Below are 25,709 nucleotides of genomic sequence, written 5' to 3' on the forward strand. Positions count from 1 at the left end.
CATTGTACCACAGAGATGATCAAATATGGCTCTTTGTGTTTGTGATTTAGTGGAGCTATGAGCTGCTGGTGCACGGCATCACCAAAGTGGTGAAGGATTCACCCTGATATCTGAAGCACATTTCATAGCAATCCATCTGATAACTGTTGAATTCATTCAGTTTCAAATCAAACTGGTGTAGCGACCCGCCGTCGCTGTCACGCGCCTACAGCTACGGATAAGAACACATTCACAGGAGAAAAGTAGCCTCCTTGACGGCTTCTTCCTCATTGACCCCCGCAGTAGTCGCTCCCTACAGCACGTGACTTTGGAGCAGGTTGCTGAGCGTGTCGAGTTTCACATGGACAGCCTAAGGACGGAGCCCATGAACCACCGGGAGGAATCACTCGAGCTGAAGCAATAAACCCGACGGAAAAAATTAAAAGCTCCCTGTGCGTTTCTAGGGCCCTTCCATCAATACATGTTACGGCTTTCCAGTAATCTCCTGCTTGAAAATAGAAAATTACCTTTTGGGGATTTAAGCTATGCCGCAGAGATTTAGCAAGGAGCTGATACAGAACTAATGGCCCCTCTATCCTGCTGTAAATATATACATTTTTGATCATCCGTCTTTAAATAAGTGCATTATCATAATAGCTTTTTCAGTCAACAGCTAATGTATCCAGCAAGTTATGATTGCTTTAGGCTCAAACACTTTGCACTCAGTCTCTGCAAGGGGGGCCTTATGTTCAATTATCAACATAAAGTGCAGCAGTTCTTTCCAGCTCACTAAACTCCCACCTACTCAACTTCAGATCTCAAAGGGATAATAATAAAAGACTCTCGTGAGGATGAATATGTACAAGGTGTTGAGTAGAGATATTATTATTACTATTATTAGTAGTATTTTGAAATGGCACAGTTCACTTATAATGGATTGGGTAGAAAAAAAGAGGCTATTTTCTTGAGGTAATTTAATATTTTCCCCGAGTAAAAAGAAAGAAAGAACAAATTCAGGCACCTGAAACGTAAGGTGACTCTATTCTCTACTTATCTCTTAATTGCATGTGTAAAGCCTGCGGATTTGTTCTCTAGAGATAACACACGGAAGTGGAAAAAAACCAAGAATGTACAGAGTTCAAAACAAGGATGTCCATCAACAACGAGAATACATGTAAAATGATAAATGGAGATTCCTTCCTGGGAGGTTGTGCCTTGTTTCAACAGACGAGACCAATCCTTGTTTTTTTTTAGCATTTAATTACTATTATTATTACAGAAAAAGAAGATCTATGAGGGTCGAGCTGAGGTAGAAAGCCGGAAGCTTGCTGTGCTATAAAACTTAAGTAAACAGCACTTCCAAACTTCTCTGGAACCTCCGTTGCTTCTAACTATATTTATTCACGTCATGGACAAGCTTTGAGGCGAGCAGCCACAGGTCTCTACAGTTTGGCCATTCTGCAAGTGATACCAGGAGAGCGTGTGTATAAAAAAACATTTGGAAGACACGCGTTAGGTTACTTAGATCCACACTTAAAAAGGGCCAACACATCAACAGCAGCATTTTTCAAATCCCACCGGGTCCCACAGCCAGTGCTCATCACGTTACAGTCCCAAAAGAGGGCAGCGGTGCAATATGGCCCAGCTGTCAAATATGGGGCTATTTATGAGAAGCCGTGCCTTTGTGGTGTTATTGCATCCCCGTGTTCTGCAGGCTTCTGCTTGTCTAATCGGGATCAATCTCACTGCGGAAGTCTGCCGTCCGGTTTATTGAGGTTTGCGACTTTGATTTGAACCCTGCAGCAGGAACAGCCCGACAGCAATCACAGCTTATCTCCACCTCCCACATATTGGACGGCTCCCTGGATGATGCTCGCAGTGCCGTGAATCCGTGGCACCAGAAATGGCCTGGTCATCCGCCAAAGGATAATGATGACTGGGATAAGCAATGACCTTTTTAAGCATTGCTGGGTATTAGATATCATCTGCGCTTATTATTTCATAGGAGCCCAAATTAGATTTGTCTACCTGGGTTGAGGTCAACCGTTCTGTGATACACAAATGATGTGAAAAGGAAATGGTTTGTGCTGGGTAGCAGGCAAAGAGGTGTAAGAAACAAAACCACTATTTGATTTACACAAAGCTAGAATTGACTTTACTAACTTAAAAAAAAAGTCCGATTTAAAATTTGTTTTGTTGATGCAAGATAGTGGAGATCTCCTCTTTTCTGTGTCAACAAACTGAAAGACCCCATTAAAGCACAACTTTAAAAAGTATTTCAATTATAGGTACAAAGGCTTTTTGGTTTCTCTTTTCAAATGAGAGTTTAGGTTCCTTCTGTCTGTGATGTGGCTTCAAACCGATTCTGTTGGATAGATTTCCTTCTTTCACGAACCTTCTCTTCTCAACCGGTGGAAACACGCTGAGCAGAGCTCTCTGGCGGGGTGAGAAACAGGACGACACCGCGCTCTGACAGACCTGGGAAGGGTTCAATGTATTTCAAACGCAGTGGAAGGTTCTCTCCACGGAGAGAAGAAAAATAAATAGAAAGGAAAGAGAGCCGCAAAGGAGAGAGGGGCAGCTCAACCCCCCCCCAAAAAAAAAGGGGATCGGTGGGGGGCAAAACAGACAGAAAACCCTTTCCGTCAGAACAAGGGCCTCTCGAGGCTGGAGGTCTCAGCGACGTCTGTCCTTAATCAATAATGCAGTGCACATATGTGCCGCGCTCATGGCCTTATACATTTTTCAGCAACCTCCGACACGGAGGATCCTCACCTCGCGTTTCGACTCCTTTTGGGTGTCAGCGGGGGGGGGGGGGGGGACGTGTGTGAGCAGGCTGAACCCACGGTGACCTCAGCCTGCAGAACGCTGGCTCCTGTCAAAGGCCTCCAATCGGCCTGCTGTTCTCTAGGCCTGATCTGATTGATGCCAGAAGCTGCGTGACAGCCGGGGGCCGACTTATGCAAATACGCACATGAAAGTCTAGACAATCAGAAGCGCAAATTAAATTGGAGTTTGTAACTGCTTCCGTTACCGTTTCCTCCCGTTCTGGGAAACGTGTCTTTTGTGTGTTTTAACAGTTGCTTGTTGTTTGAAACAGTGCATTACATGTTTATTTAATGTCTTTTATATTTTCGCGTGGATCTTCTCCTGAAAGTCTGTAGCTAAGCAATTAAAGGTTTTTTTTACCATGAGTACGGCAGAAAAGAAGGCACTTATTAAAAGAACATCAGTCTGTGGGACAGGAAGTGAAGACGGTGAGGAGCGCTAACATGAAGATAATGGAGCAGTGGAAAGCATTATGTTTCCCTGCCAAGAAATATAAGCCTCCAGCGAGATGAGCGCTGCCGTAGTGACGGAGGCTAATCAACGTCTCCCAACGTATTATAGTTTCATGGAGCCGAGGAGATTTCTCTAAATGTCCAATGGTTTGGCCAGCGTGGTAATGTAAGATGGACTTAATATAAGCTAATGTGAAAAGACTGTCAGATATTACGCTTTAAATCTTTATTATATTTTAAAGCAAACGTTTCCAAGTTGACTTGACTGGCCAGTTTTCCAGATGGCAGAAAGGAGTGGTTACGACCTCTGACACCTGCTACCTGCACCATGTAATTGGAAATCATTAATAAAAAACCCGCCAAAGGCACATCTTACGAGGAAAAGGATGTGATGTGACTCCATCTGAGCGGGCTTTCAAACCAAGGCAACCTCTGCCAAATGTCAGACTAGGATAAACCAATCAGAGCGGCTCCTCCAAACCCTCGGCTGGACGCGGCGGGGATCAGGGGTCGCTGATGAAGGGCAAAATCAACTGTGTTGTGGCCATGACATCAGCAAATCAAGCCCCCAGCGGGGGGGGGTCACAGGGGGGAGGCGCGGAGGACAAGGGACGGGGAGGATGTAGGTGGGAGATAGAGGTCTGAAAGGGTGAAAATCATTACCATATTGAAAAGGCCGAGTCAGCAGTCTATTGGGGCACAGGTGTGCGAGGACCTTTGTGGGTGGCTGCTGCCCTTCTCTTAACCTTCACTGCAATCTATCGGTGTCCGAGTGCTGTTTGTGGAACGTTATTGAAAGGGAGAGTTGTCCTTACTTAAGGGAGAGGGAGTAGTCGTTCTTGCTGGTCTCGCTGTTCCTCACCAGGTAGCTGGCCTCCTTGCACAGCCGGAGCAGAGACTCTGCATCTGTTCGGCTGATGGCTCCGTGGTACCAGCTACGGTCAACGGTAGGGAACACGGAGGAGAGATTTCAGTGAAAGAAAGCAGCGGCACTTGATGGAACAAAGGAACACGAAAGCGTCAAAGCGCCTCATGGCGGACCACGGGGGTGTTTATTTGGAGTGAAATGCAGTGATGACAAAGTGACCCTGGGATCAGACTCACAACTGGCTCTCCAGCGGCATGCTGGGGTCAATACGCTCCCCAAGAGAGGAGCTGCTGTGGTCCAGTGAAGACATTTTGGTGTTGACCAGACAGCCGCTGGAGTGTCTCTGCAGCGGGCGCGTTTTCCCCTCCTTGGTGGGCGACATTCGGGACTTCTCCACGCCATCAAACTGGACTGTAATGAAAAAAAAAAAAGGGCAACAGTTGATACAGGATAATATGTATGTACTGTACATACGTATTTAAGCTCACTTGGAAAGGTGGTGTGCTTTAAAACGGGGAGTAGACATTTGAAAAAGTGATGTGGTAAATTGCTGTTAAATATATCTGCTAAACTACAAGCTACCAATGAGGTGTGTGTGAACAGATATCCAGGTTGTGCTGTTACACATAAAAATACACACACACACACACACACACAGAATGTTCCTTTGTGTCACTCTTCCAGCTGAAGGGCATGCACACACATTGGTGGAGGCATAAATCAACCTTGCCACCCTGTGCACACATCCCATTGAGACAAAATACACACACACACACACACACAGGCAAACTTCCTCCAAACCACTCAAACAAACACATGCATCCATAAATACACCAACGTGCATATGCTACAGTATGCGTGTGTACACACATGCGCTCTCCAACTGCTCACAAACAAAATGTGCACAGCCGTGCAAACAAGAGCAAAAATCCCACGCGCGGGTTAAACATTAAACTGGCTTTTCAAAACTCTCACGGTCAACCGAAGGCACGATAAGCTGCCCTTGGCGACTTCACAGGCCAGTGTTTGATGGCTGGAGGTGACCTGTGCTCACGACGTGACTGCTGGAGGTCACCGGGGAGGGGGGGGGGGGGGGGGGCAACTCTGCTGCCAACCCGGAACGACAAAACTTGTATTTAGAAAAGCTACCGTGAGAACTAAAGGGAAGAGGACCTCCCCAAGGCCGACGTTAATCCTGTGAATCCTCACTTTTGTCAGGGGGGGGGGGGGCACGTGGTGGTTGGAGCTGGTCATCTGTGCGCGTCTGCGTACATGTGTTTCTGTGCCTCTAATTTTCCTCCTCCATCCATCACTGTGATGGATGCCGCAGCCCCCTCGGCTTTGGAAAAACCCATTTAGAGCCACTGACACGCTTCTCAAGCAATAACAGCGACAACAACTCCACAACCAGCTTCGGCTGTAGGGCTGTTGGCAGCTAAAAGGTTCGAGATGAAAACGACGCCGAGCCTTTGATGGAAGGAGTTAACGTAGCACGAAGCCCGCAGCCATTGCCTGTGTCTGCGCGGCTCCCGCTAATGGCCGCTCTTGTCTAGTGTTTAATTACCTGGACTGAACATGGCAGGTACTGTACAGACAGCCAGGCACTGGGATCGCCACAACATGTCGGCGGGAGATGGGCTCGTCTAGACTCCGCATTCCAGTCAGAGGACTCCATTACACTTAACGGCTTGTGAGTTTCTCAAGTGTTCCTGTAGCAGACCGAGCAAAGGGGGCCGACAGTAACCGTCAATCGGTTTAGGCTGCTGGCAGACAACGCCATGTCAGCAAATGTCAAAGAGCGAGTGGGCACCCGAGAGTAGAAAATGTAAACATCTCTAAATACTGTAGATGTAACAATAAGTTCTTTTTTTAATTTAATGTTCATCCTGTAAATTATTGTTTGGAGTACATGGAGCTCTCTGGTTGCGCCGTATCTTGGGAGAAATGAATACAATTTAAACTTGGCCAATAAAATGACCAACGTTCTGTTCAGACAATACACCTGTACTCATGCTGCATCCAGAGATTTTGTGATCAGAGGTGTTACTTAAGTCTCTAAGTGCTTTACACCTGCACTTCATTATATTTCCATTTCAGAAATGCTGTTCTTTTTTACTCCACAAAACATAACCGCTACCCAGTCATTTTCAGATTCAGATATCACACAAAAACATTAGAGCAATAAATACATGTTTATGGATTGCAGCATATGGACGGCATCTCACCATCCTTGACACTAGTTTTACATTTAGTATTTTCTAGTTGCTGATAACATTGTCCTTTTACTTTTACGTTTTGGATCCAAGAATAGATGCAGTAAATTGGGAAGCTTCAAATTGTTGCTGAAGGACTTCTCCTTCAGTAAATGTTCTGATTACTGCTTCCACAAGTGCCACAAGGAATATGAGCCAACAGCAGACAAGACTATTGAGACGGAGTGCTGCAGTTCCAGCTCCGACCACCAGGTGCTCCCCTTCATCTCCTATTCAACATTGGTTTTAAATCGCTGGCCCTCAGCTCACTGATGCATCTTCCTAAAAATAAACTCACAGAAGTGATGATTGCAAATGTCTCCGTCTACCGTTCTTATCTCAGCCTCTGCACTTTTGCTCAAAATACGGCTCATGCAGAGTCTTAAAAATGTTACCATCGCATGAATGCATGGGACCTCGGACCCCGTGGAAGACTGAGCTGTAGCCCGTCTTCCTCGGGGTCTGAGGACTTGGACCACAGGCAGTCAAATGATGTCTCTGTGGTGCTCACAAGTCATTAGATCTCTACTTTTTCAAAAAAGTCCATTTGAACCTGCACTGTACTCCCGAGTGCCGGGAGTACAGTGCAGGTAGGATGAACACACGGTGTGCGGTTTACGGGTGAGAAACAGCGTTTCCATGGAAACTGACCGCGGGGACAAGGGAGATGCACGTTTGCTCCGCTCGTCCCCGTCAGCGCTGACAGATCACAACATGAAGACGCAGCCGATGGCTTCCTCACTCCCTGCTTTGCTTTCTATTTCTATCTTCCTGTTTGCTTACGTCCGGCCCTTCTTCTTTTGATCTTTCCATCTCGCACACTCCAAACCTTTTTTTTTCCTTTCGGTCCCTGTGTTTTGGTTTGTTCCCGGAAAAGAAAAAGATAATGGCCGTGGAGGAATGTCTGCTCATCATATTTGGAAAAAAAGGAGAGAATAAGCAGTTACGGCTTTGATCTGTTATCTGACTTGGTTTCTGATGGCCCTAATGCACCACTACCGGTTTCTAGACATGTCTGATCCTGCAGCTAGATTTTGTTAAACATGACCTACATAGGTTATATGTCTACATACAAATTGGGGGAAATTGGACACTTGGACATGATATACTTTTCTTAAGGATCTGAACGTTCGGAGCAAGTTGGTGTGAAATAAGGATGAAGGTTGTTATCTTTCAGTGTCTACAGTTCCACTCCACCATCCGCCTGCCCTCAGCTCTTCACTTTTAAAATCCTCCCAGCAGCTCCACTAATTCCTGCTCCATCCCAGGTTCAGCACAATCAGGGCTTTTTATGACCTTGATTAAACTTTTTTTTTTTTTTTCCGGCTGAGTGGCTATTGTCAGAGGAGCTCACCCCATCAACCTTCCCTGTCAGGGCCGAATCTTTCCCTCAGGCGGAGTGCATCGTTACCAGAGGAGCATCGCCCCGAATGGAGAGCCTCCCGAACCAGACAACAGCTTCCGTTTCATTTGCTCGGCGGCGGGTGCACCCATGTCTTCTTTGTATTGCCAGACATCTCACAAAACACCGGCGCTTCAGAGCTGTGGTCGGATTCCCTTTCGAGGCGGACTATCAATGGGAGTCAGCCAAACCCATTCCCCTTTCATTCTGCGGAGCAGGCATTGGAAGACGTGGCGGACAGGAGATTGACGAGAGGATCGGCCCCCGGGAGGAGAACAAAAACCAGACGAGAAGGTGGGCACACGCGCACGCAAACACGCGCACGCAAAAAGACGCGTAGGTAAATGCGCTGGGGCATCTGTGTGTGTTATCAGTATTGTTGCTTGTGGAGAACCGCAAATGGAATCCGTGTATCAGATTGAACTGTCAGTCAGATGGTGACTGATGGCTTAAAGACCTGCCCCCCCCCCTTCAAACAGAAGGCTTCCTTTAGAGGGCTCTATAAAACACAGAGGGGGGGGGGAGGGGAGAGGACGCAGATAAACACAGAGGTCAAAAAGACATGATTACACCCCGACAAAACCATAACCGCGATAACAGCTGCAATGTAACGAAGCACAATGCAAGGCAAAAGTTAGGCCTTCCTCAAATAAGGAAACACGTGGAAGTGGAATAGTAAACCTTTCAAGAGTGTTAAGGGCACAGTGTTCAAATGATAAAGTAGCTCGAGCGTTCCCCTTCCCTCTGCACACGCTCCTAAACAAATGTCTAATTAAGACGGCTAATTAATTCTCATTTACTAATGGTCCTGCTGTCAAAAAGGACGGGCCGTCTGAGAGGTAAAGTGCTGCTGTGATGGGAAAATTTACTTTTCCAGCCAGGATATGCAGAATGATTAACAGATCATTAAAATGCACTTAAGACTTGGAAGAACAAAAATCTTTTATATTTTGATAACAATCAAGTGCATCACAACCTCAAATACTTATTTGTTGGAAACTAGTAATAATATATTTTTACAGCTACTCCATGCTAAATAGAGAAGTTAATCTGCAATTACTCCGACATCGGAAATATCCTTTAAATTAATCCCAAAAATGCCACTTCCATTAGGTCCAAGACAAAGGAATGTGCCTCCATAGTGTTAGCTAGTTTAGCCGTTTTAAGTGAACTACAATATATATTTTAATTAAGCACCTTCTTCATGCTGTACATGTGGGCTAATTAATTAATTAATTAATGTAAAAAAGGAACATTGCTTCATTATACTCAGAGAAAAGTGCCTTCCATTTATATGTAGATGTAATAATACTTGTCCCGTGGAGCCGCATTCAAATTTGAATAATGGTGTTGGACGAATCATATCAGTCACATTTCCCTGGACTGGACTGGATATTATTTGTTAGCCACAATAGCCTTTACAGGCACGTACAGACTCTCAGCTCTTTACCCTGGTTGAGCATGTAAACACTCACAGTGTGTCACGGATGACTAATGTCTTTGTGTGTGACTGCGGGTCTGCCTGTATGCCGAGGTCAGGGGAGTGCATTGTAACACAGGGGTCGCAGAGGCCATCACCCCCCCCCCCCCCCCCACACACACCACCCCCTCTGTCTGCCACGGCGGCCTTTGACCCCAAAGATGTAGAGTGGGGCCATACTGGCTCAGACAGAGAGGGGATCACTTTACAGCTGGACGCCAATCCTAAACCCGCTGACATCGCAGAGGGAACCAGAACCTTTCCCATGGATTTATGGATATAAATCAACTCCTTGCCCTGTCCTCGCCTATGGCACACAGCGGTGTCCTCTTACAATGGTCTCATTCTAAGTCTTGCACACTTTGCCAGGGGAAATCCCATTCGTGGCATTAGTTCTGCTGCACGTCCCTCTTTTCCCCCCTAGTGCAGTCGAGAGCCTGAGTCTGCGGAAGGGCTTGACAAATCAACTAATGGCTTTATCGGACTTGTCCATTGTGATTGATAAGATGGTGTGGATGGCTAAACCTTAGGTGAAGAGACTCTGGCGAAGAAGGGAAATTGACTCCAGTGAGTGGTGGAGAACAGCGGGCCAGAGGGACATCTGGGACAGTTATGAGTATGTTGACAAGAGGAAATGGGGGTCACGGCGAATGGCAATCACGCAGGCAGAAGGCAGTTCAGCACAATTAAAACTAATGAGCCTTCAACCCAAGAACCTGCACAGGAATTAGTGATTTTCTGCCACATGTAATCCGGATGGAAAAGTGCAGCAATTACTGAGCTGCTACCTAACGTCATATCACACAGTGCTTCTAAAAGACAGACAGTTATGCATAAGCGGACATGTTCATATAATTGCAGCCCTGCTGAACAGTTGGTATATTTTGTAAGGATGATCCTTTCAGCCTGTTTTCAGCTATATAATCAACAATTTCAAGCAGTAAGAATATTAGTGCTATTCTTTGAATGTCTTTGGTAGCCACTAAGGTGGTTGGTTAGTTATGTTTTATAAATTCCCCCCCTAAAAAATGCAGGACTTTGAGAAAAATGGGTGTAACGGTGGAGATATGACATGAATAAGACTTAAATGCTACGGATTACATTGTTCGCTGTAAACTCAAGACACACCTCTTCAGACTACACCTTGATTAAAAACACGAATTGTACTTAAGTTATACATTTGATGAAATTGCACTTTCTTGTTTCTCTTTCTTCTGAGTTTGTATCACTATGGTTGAAATGCACTTATTGTAAGTCGCTTTGTAAAAAAGCGTCAGCTTAATGACATGTAGAGTAATGTAATAAAGGCATGCATACTCTTTACCAGTCAAACTGTTCCTGAATGAAAGATAGAAAGATAAACAGACAAATAAACAAATAGTCACATGACCACATTAATGGAATTAGACGGATGGGTGATGGATCAATGGACGAACGGATGGATATGGGGCTGATTGATGGGAAAGACGCCGGACAACACCCACCATGGTGGTGCAGGTCACAGCTTGTCTGTCCTGGCGAGGGCTGAGCTGTCTGGGAGGGAGACTCCAGCTCCTCCACCAGGGGAGGGCTGGTGTTGAGCTGCCCCACAGGAGGGGGCCAGGGTAGGTCCTTGATCACTTTAATCTCTACTGCAAGAGTTGACCGGGTCAACGAAGGAGAGACGGAGGGAAGGAGAAGACCGCGAAGAGAGGCATCAATGGACGACGACAAAGGGCAGTGAGGAAAGGTAAGTAATGACACGGAACAGGGAGGGGAAAGGAGGAAAAAAGAAGGATAGTGAAAAGTGTCAGAAAAAAAGTCAGAGAATGGCATTATTGTGGTAGAGAACCCGTTTATACTGTGATCTCATAATCACAGAATCTGAAAGGAATACAACAGGACTGAAAAAGAAGTCAAGTTAGTTTGCCAGTGAATAGGGTTGGGCTCTGATAGCGGGTGCCATATTGAGCGTTGTTCTGGGTTATCAAAATACCATTGATTTCTAATGGAATTACGGACTAATGGTCAGAAGATACTTGCAATAAAGGATTTAGAAGTAGAGATTGGTTCCATAAAACTTCTATAAAACGCTATTAAACCCCAACCGTACCTGATGTGAAGTGATTCTCTGATACCTCCTTCCTGTAGCTACGCCAAATAATTCAGTGGCATTTACTGTACTTTAAACATCGGTTCTGCATGTGTGTCCCTCTTCAACCAAACTCTGACAATGTTCGCATACACTCACACACTCCTTGTGCAGAGTTTGAAAAAAAGATGTAGGTTTTGCATTAAGATAAACAACATTCGCTGGAAAGCATCTCGGAGCATCCGCCCCGGCATTGGACGCTCCCTGGGCTTTGTCCCTTAAATAATGTATACCTTATGTTCAGCCTGGGTGTTATAAGGCTAAATGAAGCCCCCTTTTAAAAGCATATCAGTCACCGAGCACGGGCCGCTTGTCAAATAGCTGAAAAGTCTTTACACCAAAAACTAACTGCGTAAAAAACAAAGGCTAATAAAGAAACAGTCCAGCAATTGTAGCTTTTGGAAAAAAACACAGACTTCCGCCGGAGGTTAAGAGTGTTTTGTATGAATCGATGATCTTTTTCTAATAGAATTATCCAACATAGATCTTCGAATGAGGCTACTGACGCCGCTGCTATGAACATTTTAATTTCCCTGTCCATGGTGCTGGAGATGTTACCACAGCAGATGGACGTATCATGTCATCTGGTTCCGATTCATGTCATAAAATGCCTTTGAAGACAAATCATAAAATGCAAAACAAGCATTGCTTAAGGTGCAGAAAAACACACACTGCAGGTTTTGCCCAAAAAGAGACTCCTATTGAGAAGCATAAACCCACAGGGACAAAAGAACACACAATATTAATGAAAAAAATTCTTGAGGCATCCAAGAAGAGTTCAAGATCAATACGTTATTGTTGTTGTCTCCACAACTCCGGTCTTATTTTTTTAAAACTTTGGACATAGAAGCACATATTGCTCATATAATTACCCACAGTATGACACGTTAATAATAGAGAGGCAAATAATGCACCTGTATGCATAGCCTGACTACAATTGCAAGCTGGTTTTCAGTGGGATGAAGAGCCTGTTATGAACTCCTCCGTCTTCCGTCCCCCTGTGGTCCAGGACATGCTAATGAGAAAGAATATCTGCAGGCCTGATGTATCGGAGAAAGTGGAGAACATTCAATCCGACAAGCAATTAAATAGCCAGCCCCCCCTCCCCCGCTCATGGAGAAAAAGAAGTGGCTGAGCGGAGGAGCCCGTTGAGTCGGGTTGGTGGACCAGTGAGAGACAGGAGAGTGGGGAATGGACACTCAAGGTCAGAAACCGAGAGATAATACAACTTCCACTACTTTGGGGCGAAGCAGGAGACTCTCTTCCTACGAGATTAAAAGCCTAATACGCATTTCACATTAAAGATTAGTGTGTAATTGTTTGGGGAGCAGAAGGCTGCCGCCACTCCGCAGCCACGCCGGGAGAGCATTTTGGCGAGCGTGGCTCAGACGTGCTCGGTTTTGCGCAGCTGAATCATACAATTTAGCACTGTGAAAATGAAGGCCGGCTTATTATATATAGCCGAGCGTTCTTTCTTTGTTTTTAAACTCTGGTTGAAGGGAATCTCCTTCGTCCTCTAACCGCTGGCCCCAAAGCCTTGAATCATCTTTGACTCTATATAGCATCCGTTGTCCTATGGATGGGTGCGTCCTCACACCTCCTGCGTCCTCACACCTTGCAGCATTCTTCACAGACTAATTCAAATTTTGGACTCAAGTGGCCTGATTTAAACATCAGAACACGCTTACAGCTGTGTGTCAGCCATGTCGATGGTACTGGTTAAGGGTTTCAGAGAGATATAAGGGTGAAGTTAATATTAGAGAGATAACCCTTTTTTCATAATTGGGCACAATTCGCTATGGGTTGCTGCATATGATGGTACACGTGTCTGTGTTGTCTTTTTCACGACAAACGAGGACTATTTATGAGGGAATATGTCAAAACGGTCGAGGATAACTACGCATTTGTCGTCTCATGTGACTGCGTTTGGATCAATATGCCACATCTGATCTGCATAATCCATAGTAGTACACGAGGCCTTGTGTTGACTTATGTACAGAGGCTATTTCGAATTCTCGATCGACAGAGGACATACAAGTTAAGCACACAAAAGTGGCCACGCCATGACTTTCAATGGGAGCGTTTCCAAACACCGATGTCCCGCTTGCTTTGGAGACGTGCGGTGTTGGCGGGATGTCAATCAGACCGGACGCCGTCAGGTTGAACCCCCAATCTGAGGCTCAGTAACGCTTTCAAAACGTGCATGTTGATCAGAAATAATCAAAAGAACCAGAGAATACTTGAACAGTGGGAAATGGTTCCTTTTTAATGTCTCTACCTTCCCTTTGTTGCTTCCAGGAGCAGCTCTGTCTTTAAGGCCAGGTATTTGTATTACTCAGGCTTTCCGTTAGCCAATGGCGCTTCATCGCTGTAAACAGTGCGGCACCATAAATTTAGAAGCTCTGCTTGTTTCCACCAAAGGCAATTCATTTAGTTCTGCTTAATTTGGTCGGCTAATTGCATGCATATTCAAAACAAGCTGGGAGATTGCAGTTGTTTATACGTACATACTTACATCATAAGCATGAGAGCTTGGAAACAAAACAAGCCTCTCCTTCGCTGGTGTTTGTTCCTTCGACACCCAAAATCATTATAGATAAAAGCCGTGTAATGCTTCGGAGGAACTGAAATGCCATTCCATGAATCTCCCCTCACTGTATCCGTCACGTTATACGATCCGGCTCGCTTTCAAAGCGCAGATATGCTTTGGCATTCAAAATGAGAGCAGCAAAGGCCCTTTTCGCATGGTCTTCAATCTGGAGAGAGAAGGAAGCGATGCGTCGGAGATGCCCGGGCCAGCAGGAGCTCCGGCAGGTTTACAGCGCTGTTGTGTGTGGCCAATGTGTGCGACTGAAGATAAGACCTGTGGCAGCGCTCAGTGAAAAAAGAGGGCAAGACACATTTGAGGCCCATGAAAGAGCGCTGTCAGGAAGGTTATCAGCAGGGTGTTGCTGCAGAGGCCGGCGGGACGAGACAGAGCTGAGGAGTGACGGACAGCGCAGGATGGGCGGGGGGGAGGGGAGACGAGACCCGCCAAGCACAGAGAAAGGGAGCCATGGCACCCACAAAACAGCCGGCCTCCACCCGAGCGCAAACGACCCCCGCGCAGGACTGTAACTGAATCAATTATTTATTTTAGGGACATTAGACTTGAGCCTCAGGTGTCCGGGTCGTTAAGCCGGCGAAGATTCATTAAAAATCCATAAAGCTCCCCGAGACCCGAGGGAGCGCGCCGCAGCGCCGTCTCTTATCTTCCGTGTTAAATGCGTTGTACCCCGCTGGCCGGGGGCCAAGTGGAGGGAGTTAGCAGCAGGTAACAGAGGGCAAGGAGATTAAGTGACAATGGCTCACGATTCTCTCTCTTCCCCCCCCCCCCCCCCCTCTGTGACGAGGCTCAGGTTTCCCATGGCGGCACGTCTGTGTCTACGTGTGTGTGAGGGTGTGAGCGCGCCGCGTGCGGGAAAGAGGCTGTGGCGAGTGAGGGTTCAGTCTGCATGTGTCCACGTGTGGGTTTGTATGTATGCATGGATGGGGGGGGGGGGGGGGGGGGGGTAGAGGGGGGTCAGCGAGATGAGTGATTAACCAAACCGCGAGTACACAGCCCCTCGACCCCCTGACAAGGCAGAGGGGTTTACATTCTATAGCGTACCTGACAGGAGCGAGCGAGCAGGCGGGCATCGGAGGAGGAAGGGGCTGCAGCAGGAGCCTTTAGTCTGCTCCCCTCCCCCCCCCCCCCCCACCCCCATCATTAATGAAGACAAATAGTCTTTTAGGCAGACAGCGCACCACGTTAAACCCGCGGTGGGAGGGCGTAGGCAGCATTTGGTACTTATTTAATCTCCCCCTTCTAAATATTTTTTACACACACTCCACGGTTTAGAAAGGCTGTGCATCTTTTTTTTAATTATCTGTTCATTTTTTCTATGCAGATGCTTTCATTTCCCGCGAGGCCGCCGGAAAAAAAGAACGGTGGTTTTTGATGAGCGGAGGAAAATGCTTACAGAATCCAAACTGCGACCATTACGTTGCTTTAGTGTTTCAGCAACTGAAGCAACGTAACTGATGGCAATTGGTCACTATGCATGGAGCTGTAGTTAGGCAGACCTCTAAAAATGCTGTGTGCCCACAGAAGGTCTCGATTCAGGGCCTGAAATAGCACAACAAAACATTTTAACATACAACCGGACTTGCCTCTGACCTCTGGGAACACAGCGACATCGCCTGTTTGGAGCTTGTCTCATTTACCCATTTTTGGGGGGGATTGGACTGAAACAAAAGGCCACCAAGTGTCATAAAACAACATCTTATTGTGTTACCATCCTCTGCACGAAACATGTGCAGAAGATCAAAAAAGTAGCTCTGCAAAATCAAATGGACATGTACAAATAGGTGTTCTTTGTCTTTTCCTTGATAATTTATGATACCATATATAATCAAATTTATATTTTTTATAGACCGCTTTGACTTTCTTGACCCGTATGTAGCCCTCAAGCACCTAAGCAAATTTATAAAGCTTTTCCCCCCCCCCCCACATACAATACAGTAACTATAACTAGAAACGACCTATCCTCATGTGGGCCCCAACAACTAGGAAGCCTTCTCAGCTCAGTCCTAGAGCACTGGCTCACAAGTGGATTTAAATACCGAAGCAGTGTATCATTTCTTGACATTTGCAGCGAGCTGGTTGCAAAGATCAGAGCAGGCACACGGGCTCAAGTCCTGAAAGGTGGGAAACTTTTTCTAAGCCCCTTGATCTTTGGATCCGAGGCCGATCCGAACGGAATCCTGCAGCGAGGGGCTTGTCCCAAAGTCGTCTTTCTCATCTTTCTTCTTCTTCTTCTTCTTCTTCTTTTTGTCTCCCAAATAGTGGGGAATTATTTCTGCCTGAATAAAACATAACTCAGAATAAAGACAAGCACTAAATCAAAGGACTTTTTGGACTGCAGCTTTTGTCTTTGAAAGACAACCTAATAAAGAAGTATCTCCCCAAATTGCCCGTCAAAACACTTTGACATTGAATGGAAATTAAATTAATCATCATCAAAAGAGGGACACTGCAGAAGGGGGAGTTGAAAGAGGGATGTGTTAGTAAATAGCGCTTTATACACAAACTTCTGAGTGCTGCCGGACTGAAAAATAATGAGAGAGAGAGGGGAAGAAAGTGATTAAGAGAGCAGCGTTCATTATTCATCTAATTACTGGCAGAGGCAGAACAGCGTGACTCCTGTGAAGACCTCAGTGCCTACAATACACAGAAGTAAACCAGAAACAGAAAGTGAGTGAGGAAAAGAGAATTGAAAAAAAGGAGTGAGGATGAAAGAGTCGACCTAGGACAATGACGTACATGCACACATACAGCCTGCTGCGTCTTTACTGCTGAGACAGTATTGGTTTTCATTCTGCCGCATCTATACGGCCGACATAGGTAAGAAAGATTGTCCTTCATCTCTACATAATTCCGCCCGTCGATGCCGTCGGGCCGGATTCCGTGTGAAATCATGTGAAACGATGCAAGTTAAATCTCCGGCAGCAGAAGAGCTCGAGGCACGAGGGAGCCAGGAGTGAGCGGAGCGACTGTGGGAGGCCGCAGCAGTGGAATGAGAAGCAACCAAAGAGGACGGAAAGCTACCACTTCTGTGAACAGGGACCGCCAAAATAAAACAAAAAAAGTTCCCTGTAGTGGCTTTAATGAGGTACAGCATGTCGGTGCAGAGTGGTACGCTCATCACCTGCAGGTATGCACTAAGTACTCCCACAAGCCTTTTTCTTCCTCAACAAATGAGATGGATGAGCTTGATGCCCAGTAACGTCACACAAGAGAGTTTTATACACGCTGAAACACAAATTTGAAGAGACTAAAAATAATATGAAAATGAATCCAAAGTATTGACTCAAACTAAATGTTTAAGAACATTTCTTTCTGGGTGCTGGGTGTGTTATTTTAATCTGAAAGTAACGTGTGGATTTTGGATTCATGGTAAAATGAAAACATCCTATGATCTTGCCTCCGGGTGTCGTCCAAAGCGCATCTTTAACTTCTCAACAACAGAAAAACACCAGCAGGGGATTAATCTCTCCGGGATCCACTCTACTTCGGATCTATTTGGATTCATTTAAATGATATAAATGCAATGCAGTCCACCCAAACCAAAGATTAGACAAGACAATGAATACAAAATAGGAATACATGGAAATGACAAAAAAAGTATGGGGAATAAACTATAATATGATAAAATTATGAATAAGGGGGAAAAAAATGAAATTGTTCTGTGAGATTTACAATGTGATGAAGCTCAATTACTCTTTCAAATGTGAAGAAATTAATCACAAATGCAGCAACTCATTTTCCAGACGGTATTCCACACTGAGACTTCGGGCCATGCATATTTATTTTAGCTTATTTATTGAGGTTTAATTGAAAAACTAAGCGTTCATCGATGTATTAGTCATCCGGAGGAGTCAACGGAGGAAAGATTTGTGTTTTTGTTCAGTGTTTTCATAATTGTGTTAATCAAAGCTGCATAATTCATCAAAATGCTGTAAAAATTGCACGATTGCAATTTTTAAGGCGATATGGTTGTCATAATAGCATTTTTATATTAAGTACTGTAATGCTGCAGAGATGCGTACGCGTCATAATCTACAGATAATATCTGTGAATGGTACAAATCCGAGGAGAAATCATCTCATAATAATTCCACATGTTATTCAACACTTATGTAGATTCCTTCTAATATAACAATTGCAATGTTAGTCATAAAAATGTGCCATAAGTATTATTCTGGTTTGCAGAGACCACATATTCTCACACTTCCACCCCCCTGCTCACACTCACTACTGAGCACCCAGAAGTGTTACTGCATCTTGACACACAAGACTGTTGTTAGCTGTACCTTTTTTTAGTCCACTTCCAGCATTTGACAGTCACATTAGTGGCTTCTTGATAATGTCGTTCTAATCAAGGTGATTTGAAGTAGATGACATTTTCTTAACATACTAGTAGATTTAAGTGGGCACTCGGGCTCATTCCTGCAGGGCAAAAGTCTTACACCCAATAAACCGCAAAAAATGCTCGTAACATTCATTATGATGGAATATTCTCGACCTGTGTGCTGAGAATTTAAGCAATAAGTCAGTTCAAATTGCAAGATTCGGGTCAACCTGTGTGGTTAAGGCATAGAAGTCTAAGATGAATATAAAGACAGACAAGAGACAATCCCCAGCCCCGTCTCCAATGGTACCTGTGAGGGATTTAGAAGTGCAGTCCTTTCCTCCGTGGGGACCTGATCCAGTGCCACTTACAGAACCCTCGTAGCTAATGCAGTCATAACAAAGCAGAGCTGTTCAAGGATAAAAAAAGAAAAAAATATAAAGAGAAAAGGGACGATGAAAAATAGAGTCATGGGTTGCTGATTTTCTATTATTATATATCAGATAACGGGCTCTGCATTTTCTTTTCAATTTTGGGTGCATTTTTCATATTCCAAAGCCATATTCTTTCCGGGAACAGCCCTGTTTGATGTTATGGCCGTGTTAGCCATGCTGAAGCTCCCAAATCACAGAGCCTACCTGCACCTACATGCAACAGCACAACCCATCATGCCCCCCTGAGCAGCACAGGTGTCATAATTGTAGCTTAAAAAGATTGCGCTTGAATCAAGGCAGCACATATTAGACTGGGACACCTGCGGGTGAACTTAGCGGGTGCATCAACAGAGGAAAGACAAAAAGGAAGAGTTTACTAGAGTCAGCAGGAGCATCACAACCTGACAGAAGCCAAAGTTATGAAAAGTGGTTAGAGACGGATAAAAACAGACACTGAGGTTAGTAAAGCAGAAGAGAAACCGTTAAAAGCTGGACATTTTCAAAGAAGTCGTCTCTAAACTGGATTTGCTTGAGCTTTTGACATCAGGAATAACAGAATGTTAAAGTGGCAAACCCTAAGATGTCGGTCCTATTTCTAGTCAAAACAATGTGTGTTATAATTATATTCTTCTGCCTGTTGATGGGGAGTTTTTAGGGGCTGTTTGTATACGCAATGAAAAAGAAAAATCTCCTATTGCCCGAGAAATCAACCAGCATGTAACTGCAAATATGAAAATATTGCAATATTTGTATCAGCGGGCAATTCTTAGAGTTTGCCACTTGAAGATGTTTTGGGATCAGGATACAGAAAATATGCCTTCTGTCTCGCTCAAGAAAAACTTTTGATTTTGATTCTACCACAAAGAGCAAAGCGTGGAGGTTGTGTATTTTAGTATCTTACTGATTTTTTTGCTACTTCTTGCGACACATCATTATATATTTTTTTTGTCTAACCTGCAAATGCTTTGGAAATCCTCTCTTTCTTCCACTCCCAGGGCTGGTCGTACTCCTCGGGGGGTCGCTCGTCGTCCTGGGGCAGCCGGCTTTCTCGGGGGCAGCGCGGGTTCTCGGGGTCGGAGTCCCCGCCGTTCTCGGCCGGCTCGTACGGCGTGTCGTACAGGGGCAGCTGCCTCGCCGGCCCGTCCTTGGTTCCTCGCCCTCCGGATCGTATTTCTGCAAACAAGGCGGAGGGACCGCTCGTTAATGCCGGGTCGCTGCTGGGATGAAGTTTTATGGATGAAAACGGCTCCGTGGGGCGGAAATGAGGATTTATGACAGTTGTTACCCGAGCGCTGAAGCAATGCATTTTGTACAGCCCGACTCGCACATTCTGCTGTACATGTGATGAATGTGAAGACTCGTATTCTGACTGAGAGGCGAAATAGCCTCGTGCTCACAGTTTCAGCGACCAGCCTTGTTGTTGCACGGCTGGATTCCCACACAATCACAATTTGCGGGTTACAGGACACTGTTAACATCGCCTATCAGACTAAAGGGCTCATCTCTTTTGCTCTGTAAAATGTATTATGCCCGGAAATGACCAATTTCCAATCAGAAACGGATAATGGGCGAAAAGGCACATGATGGTATAAAAACTGTGATGTTGTTTTTCTACCTGGAAGCAGTGCAGTCAAACTATACAGCCTCGCTGCACACCAACAACAGTTAACAAGGCACTTAGAGGAGATGGCTACTGGCGAGTTCACAGGCCTATCTGTGACATAAAAGTATGCTGGGCATCTCTCATTGTCATTTCATATCCTGATGGAGAATCCCCCCCCGCCGACGACGATGATCAGGATGAAAGACAATCTGCATGTTGGCGGAATGTGGCGAGTGGCGTGGACGGGGCTTCTCACATGTGGTGAAGGGCGTTGGGGGGGGTGGGGGGTGGGGGGGATGGACAGTTTGCGGTTGCTTAACTTATAACTGAGGTGGTAGGCAGGAGAGAGCGTTGAAAGAAGGGGAGGACAGGTGGGCCGAGCACCTGCACACAGTGTAACCTCCCAGAGTACGGTAAACTCACACGAGGGTCCTGGACAGCGTCGCCCCGGGCTGCACATATCTGCTCTGTCAGAACACATGGCACAAATCTCCTTTCTCACGTTTTTCCCTCTACGCCCGCCCCCCCCCCCCAAAAAAAAAAACTAACACCACACTGAACAGCTGTTTGAGATATTTAATCTCATACAGCAGTCAGGTTTATCTACATTTCAGGCTGTGAAAGTCGCATTACTAAGAAAAATAAAGCACAGCAGCAACAAACATTTCAGAAAATCCCCAAAATGTCAAACTGTTCCCTGAATATGATTTATTGTTTATACATTTTAAGTAAAGAATCCCGAATCCAGTGCATGTTTTTGTTTTTACGTTCATCTTTTAGATCTGCTTCACCTCGTCTGACCAAAACTAGGAGGCCAGCCAAACCATGTAAGTAGGTGAAGCAGACCTGACTCCAAATGAAGCATCGTGCCCTTGAGGACTCTCCTCGTCTCCTTTTTCCTACGCCTCCCCTCAGCATCCTCCCTCTGCTCAAATGAAGTTGTGAGCAGTCTGCACCCTTCCTCCCGGGCCACATGAAGCTGTTAGTGGCCTGCACCACCGTAGAGTAATGCAATGTGAAGAGAATGAAATATTATGCCACACCACTGCATAATTGCCTCTTAGCCCAAGGGAGCTCTTGCGGAAAAATGAGCAATGCGTTGAGCCTAATGGAGCCCCCCCGCTGCTGATGGTGGGGGTGGAGTGAGGTGAGGCTGCCTGGTACCGTATCTCGGCGTAATCCTGCATTAAGCAAACTCACCCACTTTGATGTGGCAGTTAAAAGACTTGGTACAACGAGATCCTGACTTGTTTAGGCCCCACCTCCCCTGCAGCGGGACAAATAGCTGTAGATGGGGGTGGAAGAAGCAAAAGCGAGGCCGCCTACCAGGAGGAGGCCAAATGGGAGCGGGATGGGAGGAGGGTATTTCTGGTGGGGAGTAAATCTTGTGGGAAGAACCCTTTAATTGGAGGCGTGTTGCCTTCGATAAACTGCTGCAGTGGATTGAGACTCCCCGTTAGCTCCCGGGAACGAGGCCTGGAGCGTGCAGATGGTTCTTTCTTTCTTCCTTCCAACCTCCTTTCCTTGTTTTCTTTACATCCTCCACTCCACTGTTTTCTTTTTTTTTTTGCTGCCGGCTCCTGTTAAGGCACGCTTGGTAAGCTGGGCGGGGACACATAAGTCTCGGCAAATTGCACGGCAGAGTAGGGGTTGCATGTTTCAACACAGCTGCAGTCTATCTTTTTTGTCATTGACCTCTGTTAAGGGTCAGGGGTCAGTCACCACCACACCCTCGTACCTCATACCTCCCCCTGCCCGGATTACCGAGTTCCTGTCCAGATGCTCAACTTCCTCTCTTATGCTTGTTGCCCCTTGCTTACTTTATTCAAACCCCCTGCAGCAGCACTGACCATAACCATCTGTTTGATGCCACTAAAAAGGATGTGTTTGGGCGTGTGGGGGGACGGGAGCAGAGCAAACTGAACCAAACAGCTGCAATCGAGCTGCAACCCATTTTGTCCCTAATGAGGAAAGACAGATAAAAAGTCTCATAAAAACTATAAAGCAGCAGTAAGTTGAATGCAAGTTTCCGCTTGCCAGCAAAAAAAAATAATGAATAGAAAACAGCGAGAAGAAGAGTTAAGCAATGAAACAAGTGGAAAATCCTGTCTTTATTATCATTTTCATCTCTGGTTCATGAACTAGAGAGAATCATCTCATCCGAAAGAGAGGAACGTGTTCCTTCTGTTACACATATTATCATGGCAGTGGATGGGCAGGCAGAGAGCTCTGGATTAAATAAAAAATAAAAAACAAAACATTAACAGCGACCAACCGGGCAAACCGCCCTCACCGGCCGGACCGCTCACGTCTCCTCGTCCATTATAGCCCACCAGTAAAAGTGAGTGCATTTGCAGGGGAATTAACAAGCAATTGCCTAACTGTGCTTTTATTGCCAGGCTAAAGATTTGAATATGTAAAGGGAGAAGGCATTTATCTGCCCTCGCTGGGTCGACTGGCACCCATCCACTCCGACTGAGCCGGAGAGAATTTGCACAGTGACACTCTGGATTTGATTTGAGGGGGATCTCTCGAGCACTGGTGAAGAATGAAATTCGACTGAGAAACAACAGCCAGGATAACCGGGCTTCGAGGATTTGCTCCGTCTGCTCCCTGAGCTCAAGTGACTGTTAAAGAAAGCATGAACCCGTGAAGCTGTTGTATCTTCATAATACAGGTTCTCTGCAGAGAGCATCCATCTTGACAGTGTGAGAAACACGCGTGAGGGAAATGGGCAACTAAGTCTACAGTGTCAACGGGCAAAAGACTTAGCAGATGCTTTCCGATCCCAGCACATTAATTACTAAACTCGTGCTTTGGCGCCAAGCGGCTCCTGAATGCCAAAGCAGGGAGGGTCTTTTAGTCGACTCAGCGATGTCTGCGAGACAAAGCCGCCGCAGAGCGACTTTTGTGCGGGTTACATTTCATTCTGCCTGATTGGGCAGTCAGAGATTGCATTGATAAGGAGGGCCACCCGCAGGTATTGTGCGTCAGTGGGAGAGCCGGCCTGACAAAGGAAGGTGTTTTGCTCCCCGACCCGTGGCGGCCTGCTGTCGACTGTCATTCCGCTCATTGGTGGGTGGAGCCAAGGCGAGGCTTCAACCCTGAAAGACCTCTGGGAGAATGGTAACGATAAGCAAAGACAAAACAACCCCTGACAGCTTTGTGCGCACATCTCAGCCCCATTTTCATTTATTTCCATGTCTCGTAGTGTTTTAGAGAGAACAAAAGGCGCAAAGACAAAAGGGATTAATTAACATCAACGTTTCTGTCATACGTCTCTTTTTCACGGCGTACACAATTTCGTCTTTCCTTACTTCATTTGAAATTTCGAGATTATTTGCAAAGCTTTGATTTCTTGCTGTCATGCCCGTCTCTCTGCAAACATGACAGGTTAGTCGGTGTGTGTGTGTGTGTGTGTGTGTGTGGGGTGGTGTGGTGTCTCCATCAGCCTCCTGCAGACCGAACAAAAGCCGCCGTGCCTTTGTTCTCACCGTCCCCGTCTTCCTCCCGGCTCTCGCTGTGCCAAGCTCGCGGTGGGTACACTCCGAGGCCTCTGGCTGCCTGTCACACGTATACTTTTGGGGAGCCTGGAAGCCAAAGCTCAGACAGTCTATTCATGCTTGGCCCGGAGAGGAGAGTATTTTGGGTTTTGCCAGCACTATTTTTGGTTTGTGCTTTCTTGTAGATGCCTGCTGTTTCAGCTGCAAGACACACTTTTTGACATTCAAATGAAACAAAGGGAAAGGCTCCGTTAGGCCGACAGAACGAGCTGGGTCCCCTCTGCAAATGGATGTGAGGAGATCTCTCTAAAACGTTCCAGCAAACAAGTGCGTCCATTCATATCTAGTTAACGTCGGTGCACCCATTCACACGCGATATATCCGAGCAGCGTAAGGCCTGTGTGGGGGTGTGTCGATTTGCCGTTTCCCCTCGGATGGCCCGAGGCGATGGAATGTGACGAGTGTCTTCCACAACGCGCTGACATGTACAGGGATTCGTGCTCTTCCCGGAGCAAGAGAGTAGGTCTAAAGAGACGCCACAAACAAAGCCTAAAAACAAGAGGGAGGCGGGCGGTGGCGGAAGTCAGCCTGACAAACCAACAGAGGCGAGAGAGACGCGAGAGGCGCGCTGAGACTGTGGGAAAGTATGACAAGACACAGACAGCGAGTGGAGGGGGGGAAAATAGAACATTTAGAGACAGGCATGTGATGCAAGTTTGTCACAGAGGGAGAAATAAACAAAGAGACTGCGAGAGGAAGTTGGGAAGAGTGACGGGGAGACACAGACACAAGGAAAGAGTGGCAAGAATAATAAATATGCACAACCGAAGGGTGCTCCGTATCTAACAGCTAATGAACACCCGTCACTTGAAAGCTCACTGCTGGTGACGTTAACTGTGTGGTGACGTATGAGGCGCAATACTGGCAACCTACTGACTCTGTTTGTAATAACCTACGATACACTGGAGAAAGCTTTCCAAATCAATGTCATGTGACAACACTTCAATGCCGCTTTCTTGGTTCTCGGTGTAACAGCAGTCGCTTGTGTCTTCGGCATCGTTAAGTGGAAAGTGCACATCAGACGGCCCTAGGTCTGTACGTAAGTACAATAGAGTTTAAAGTTGAATGCTAACATCAGCAGGCTAACATGCTCAGAATGAGCATTATATCTTCTAATCTTAATGTACAATGTATAAGAATCATGATGGCACTAGATGATAGATAGGTTGACAATTTGTGCAAGGGGGCACCTTGAATCCACCAGACAGTCGAGATATTTCATTAAATAATGGAAATATTAACCTGCTGATAACTTGTCTGGGAACCACGAATGTTCATTCGTAGTGCGATGCCAATCGAGCTATTTCACAGGGGACGACCCTCACAGACAGGACGACATCGCCCATCCCTAGAGCCGTGCCATTAGCGCGGCTAAAAGAAGAAGTCGAACCCCACCTGCCGTAAGCAGCGCGAGGTCAAGTCCCAAAGACAGACGTGCTTGAGACGGAATCGAGTTTCCTGTTGTCATTGAAAGGATCGCTAATCACCAAACTCATCACTGATGAGTAATGAACTGGATTTGCTGTATAAGAGGGGACGATGTAACACCCTCCAGGCGCTCCCTGCGGTTGGATGCCGCCTCACTCGGCGTAACGCTGGCGACGCCTCATCCAGGCAAAACGCCGTTCCGCCGCATGGAGGGCGGCGTCGATCCCACGCCGGGCTCGAGGTGAGAGCGCATTGATAGGTGATGAATGGGGGCAGCGGTGCCCGTCTGCGTGCGCGAATCACACAAAAAAACGCCGCGCGAGGCGAAGCGGGCATACAGGCGATTAGTCATCCGTT

At 46.2% G+C, this 25,709-nt stretch overlaps 1 protein-coding gene across 4 annotated transcripts in view; it reads right to left on the reverse strand.

The window, feature by feature from the left end:
- Window positions 1–25,709, reverse strand: part of zgc:158464 (uncharacterized protein LOC791139 homolog) — a 72,670-nt gene that overhangs the window by 1,115 nt on the left and 45,846 nt on the right. The window contains exons 3-7 of one of the 4 annotated variants that reach the window (XM_037483038.2): window positions 19,713–19,931; window positions 18,635–18,733; window positions 10,747–10,893; window positions 4,365–4,539; window positions 4,076–4,195 (exon numbers count right to left, since the gene is read on the reverse strand). In XM_037483038.2, the coding sequence (XP_037338935.2) occupies window positions 4,076–4,195; window positions 4,365–4,539; window positions 10,747–10,893; window positions 18,635–18,733; window positions 19,713–19,931 (760 nt within the window). The remainder of the gene's footprint in view (window positions 1–4,075; window positions 4,196–4,364; window positions 4,540–10,746; window positions 10,894–18,634; window positions 18,734–19,712; window positions 19,932–25,709) is intronic. The other 3 variants (XM_037483055.2, XM_037483046.2, XM_037483064.2) reach the window with 3 other exon arrangements.

The sequence above is a fragment of the Pungitius pungitius genome, chromosome 4, assembly GCF_949316345.1.
Source record: "Pungitius pungitius chromosome 4, fPunPun2.1, whole genome shotgun sequence".
NCBI lineage: Eukaryota > Metazoa > Chordata > Actinopteri > Perciformes > Gasterosteidae > Pungitius > Pungitius pungitius.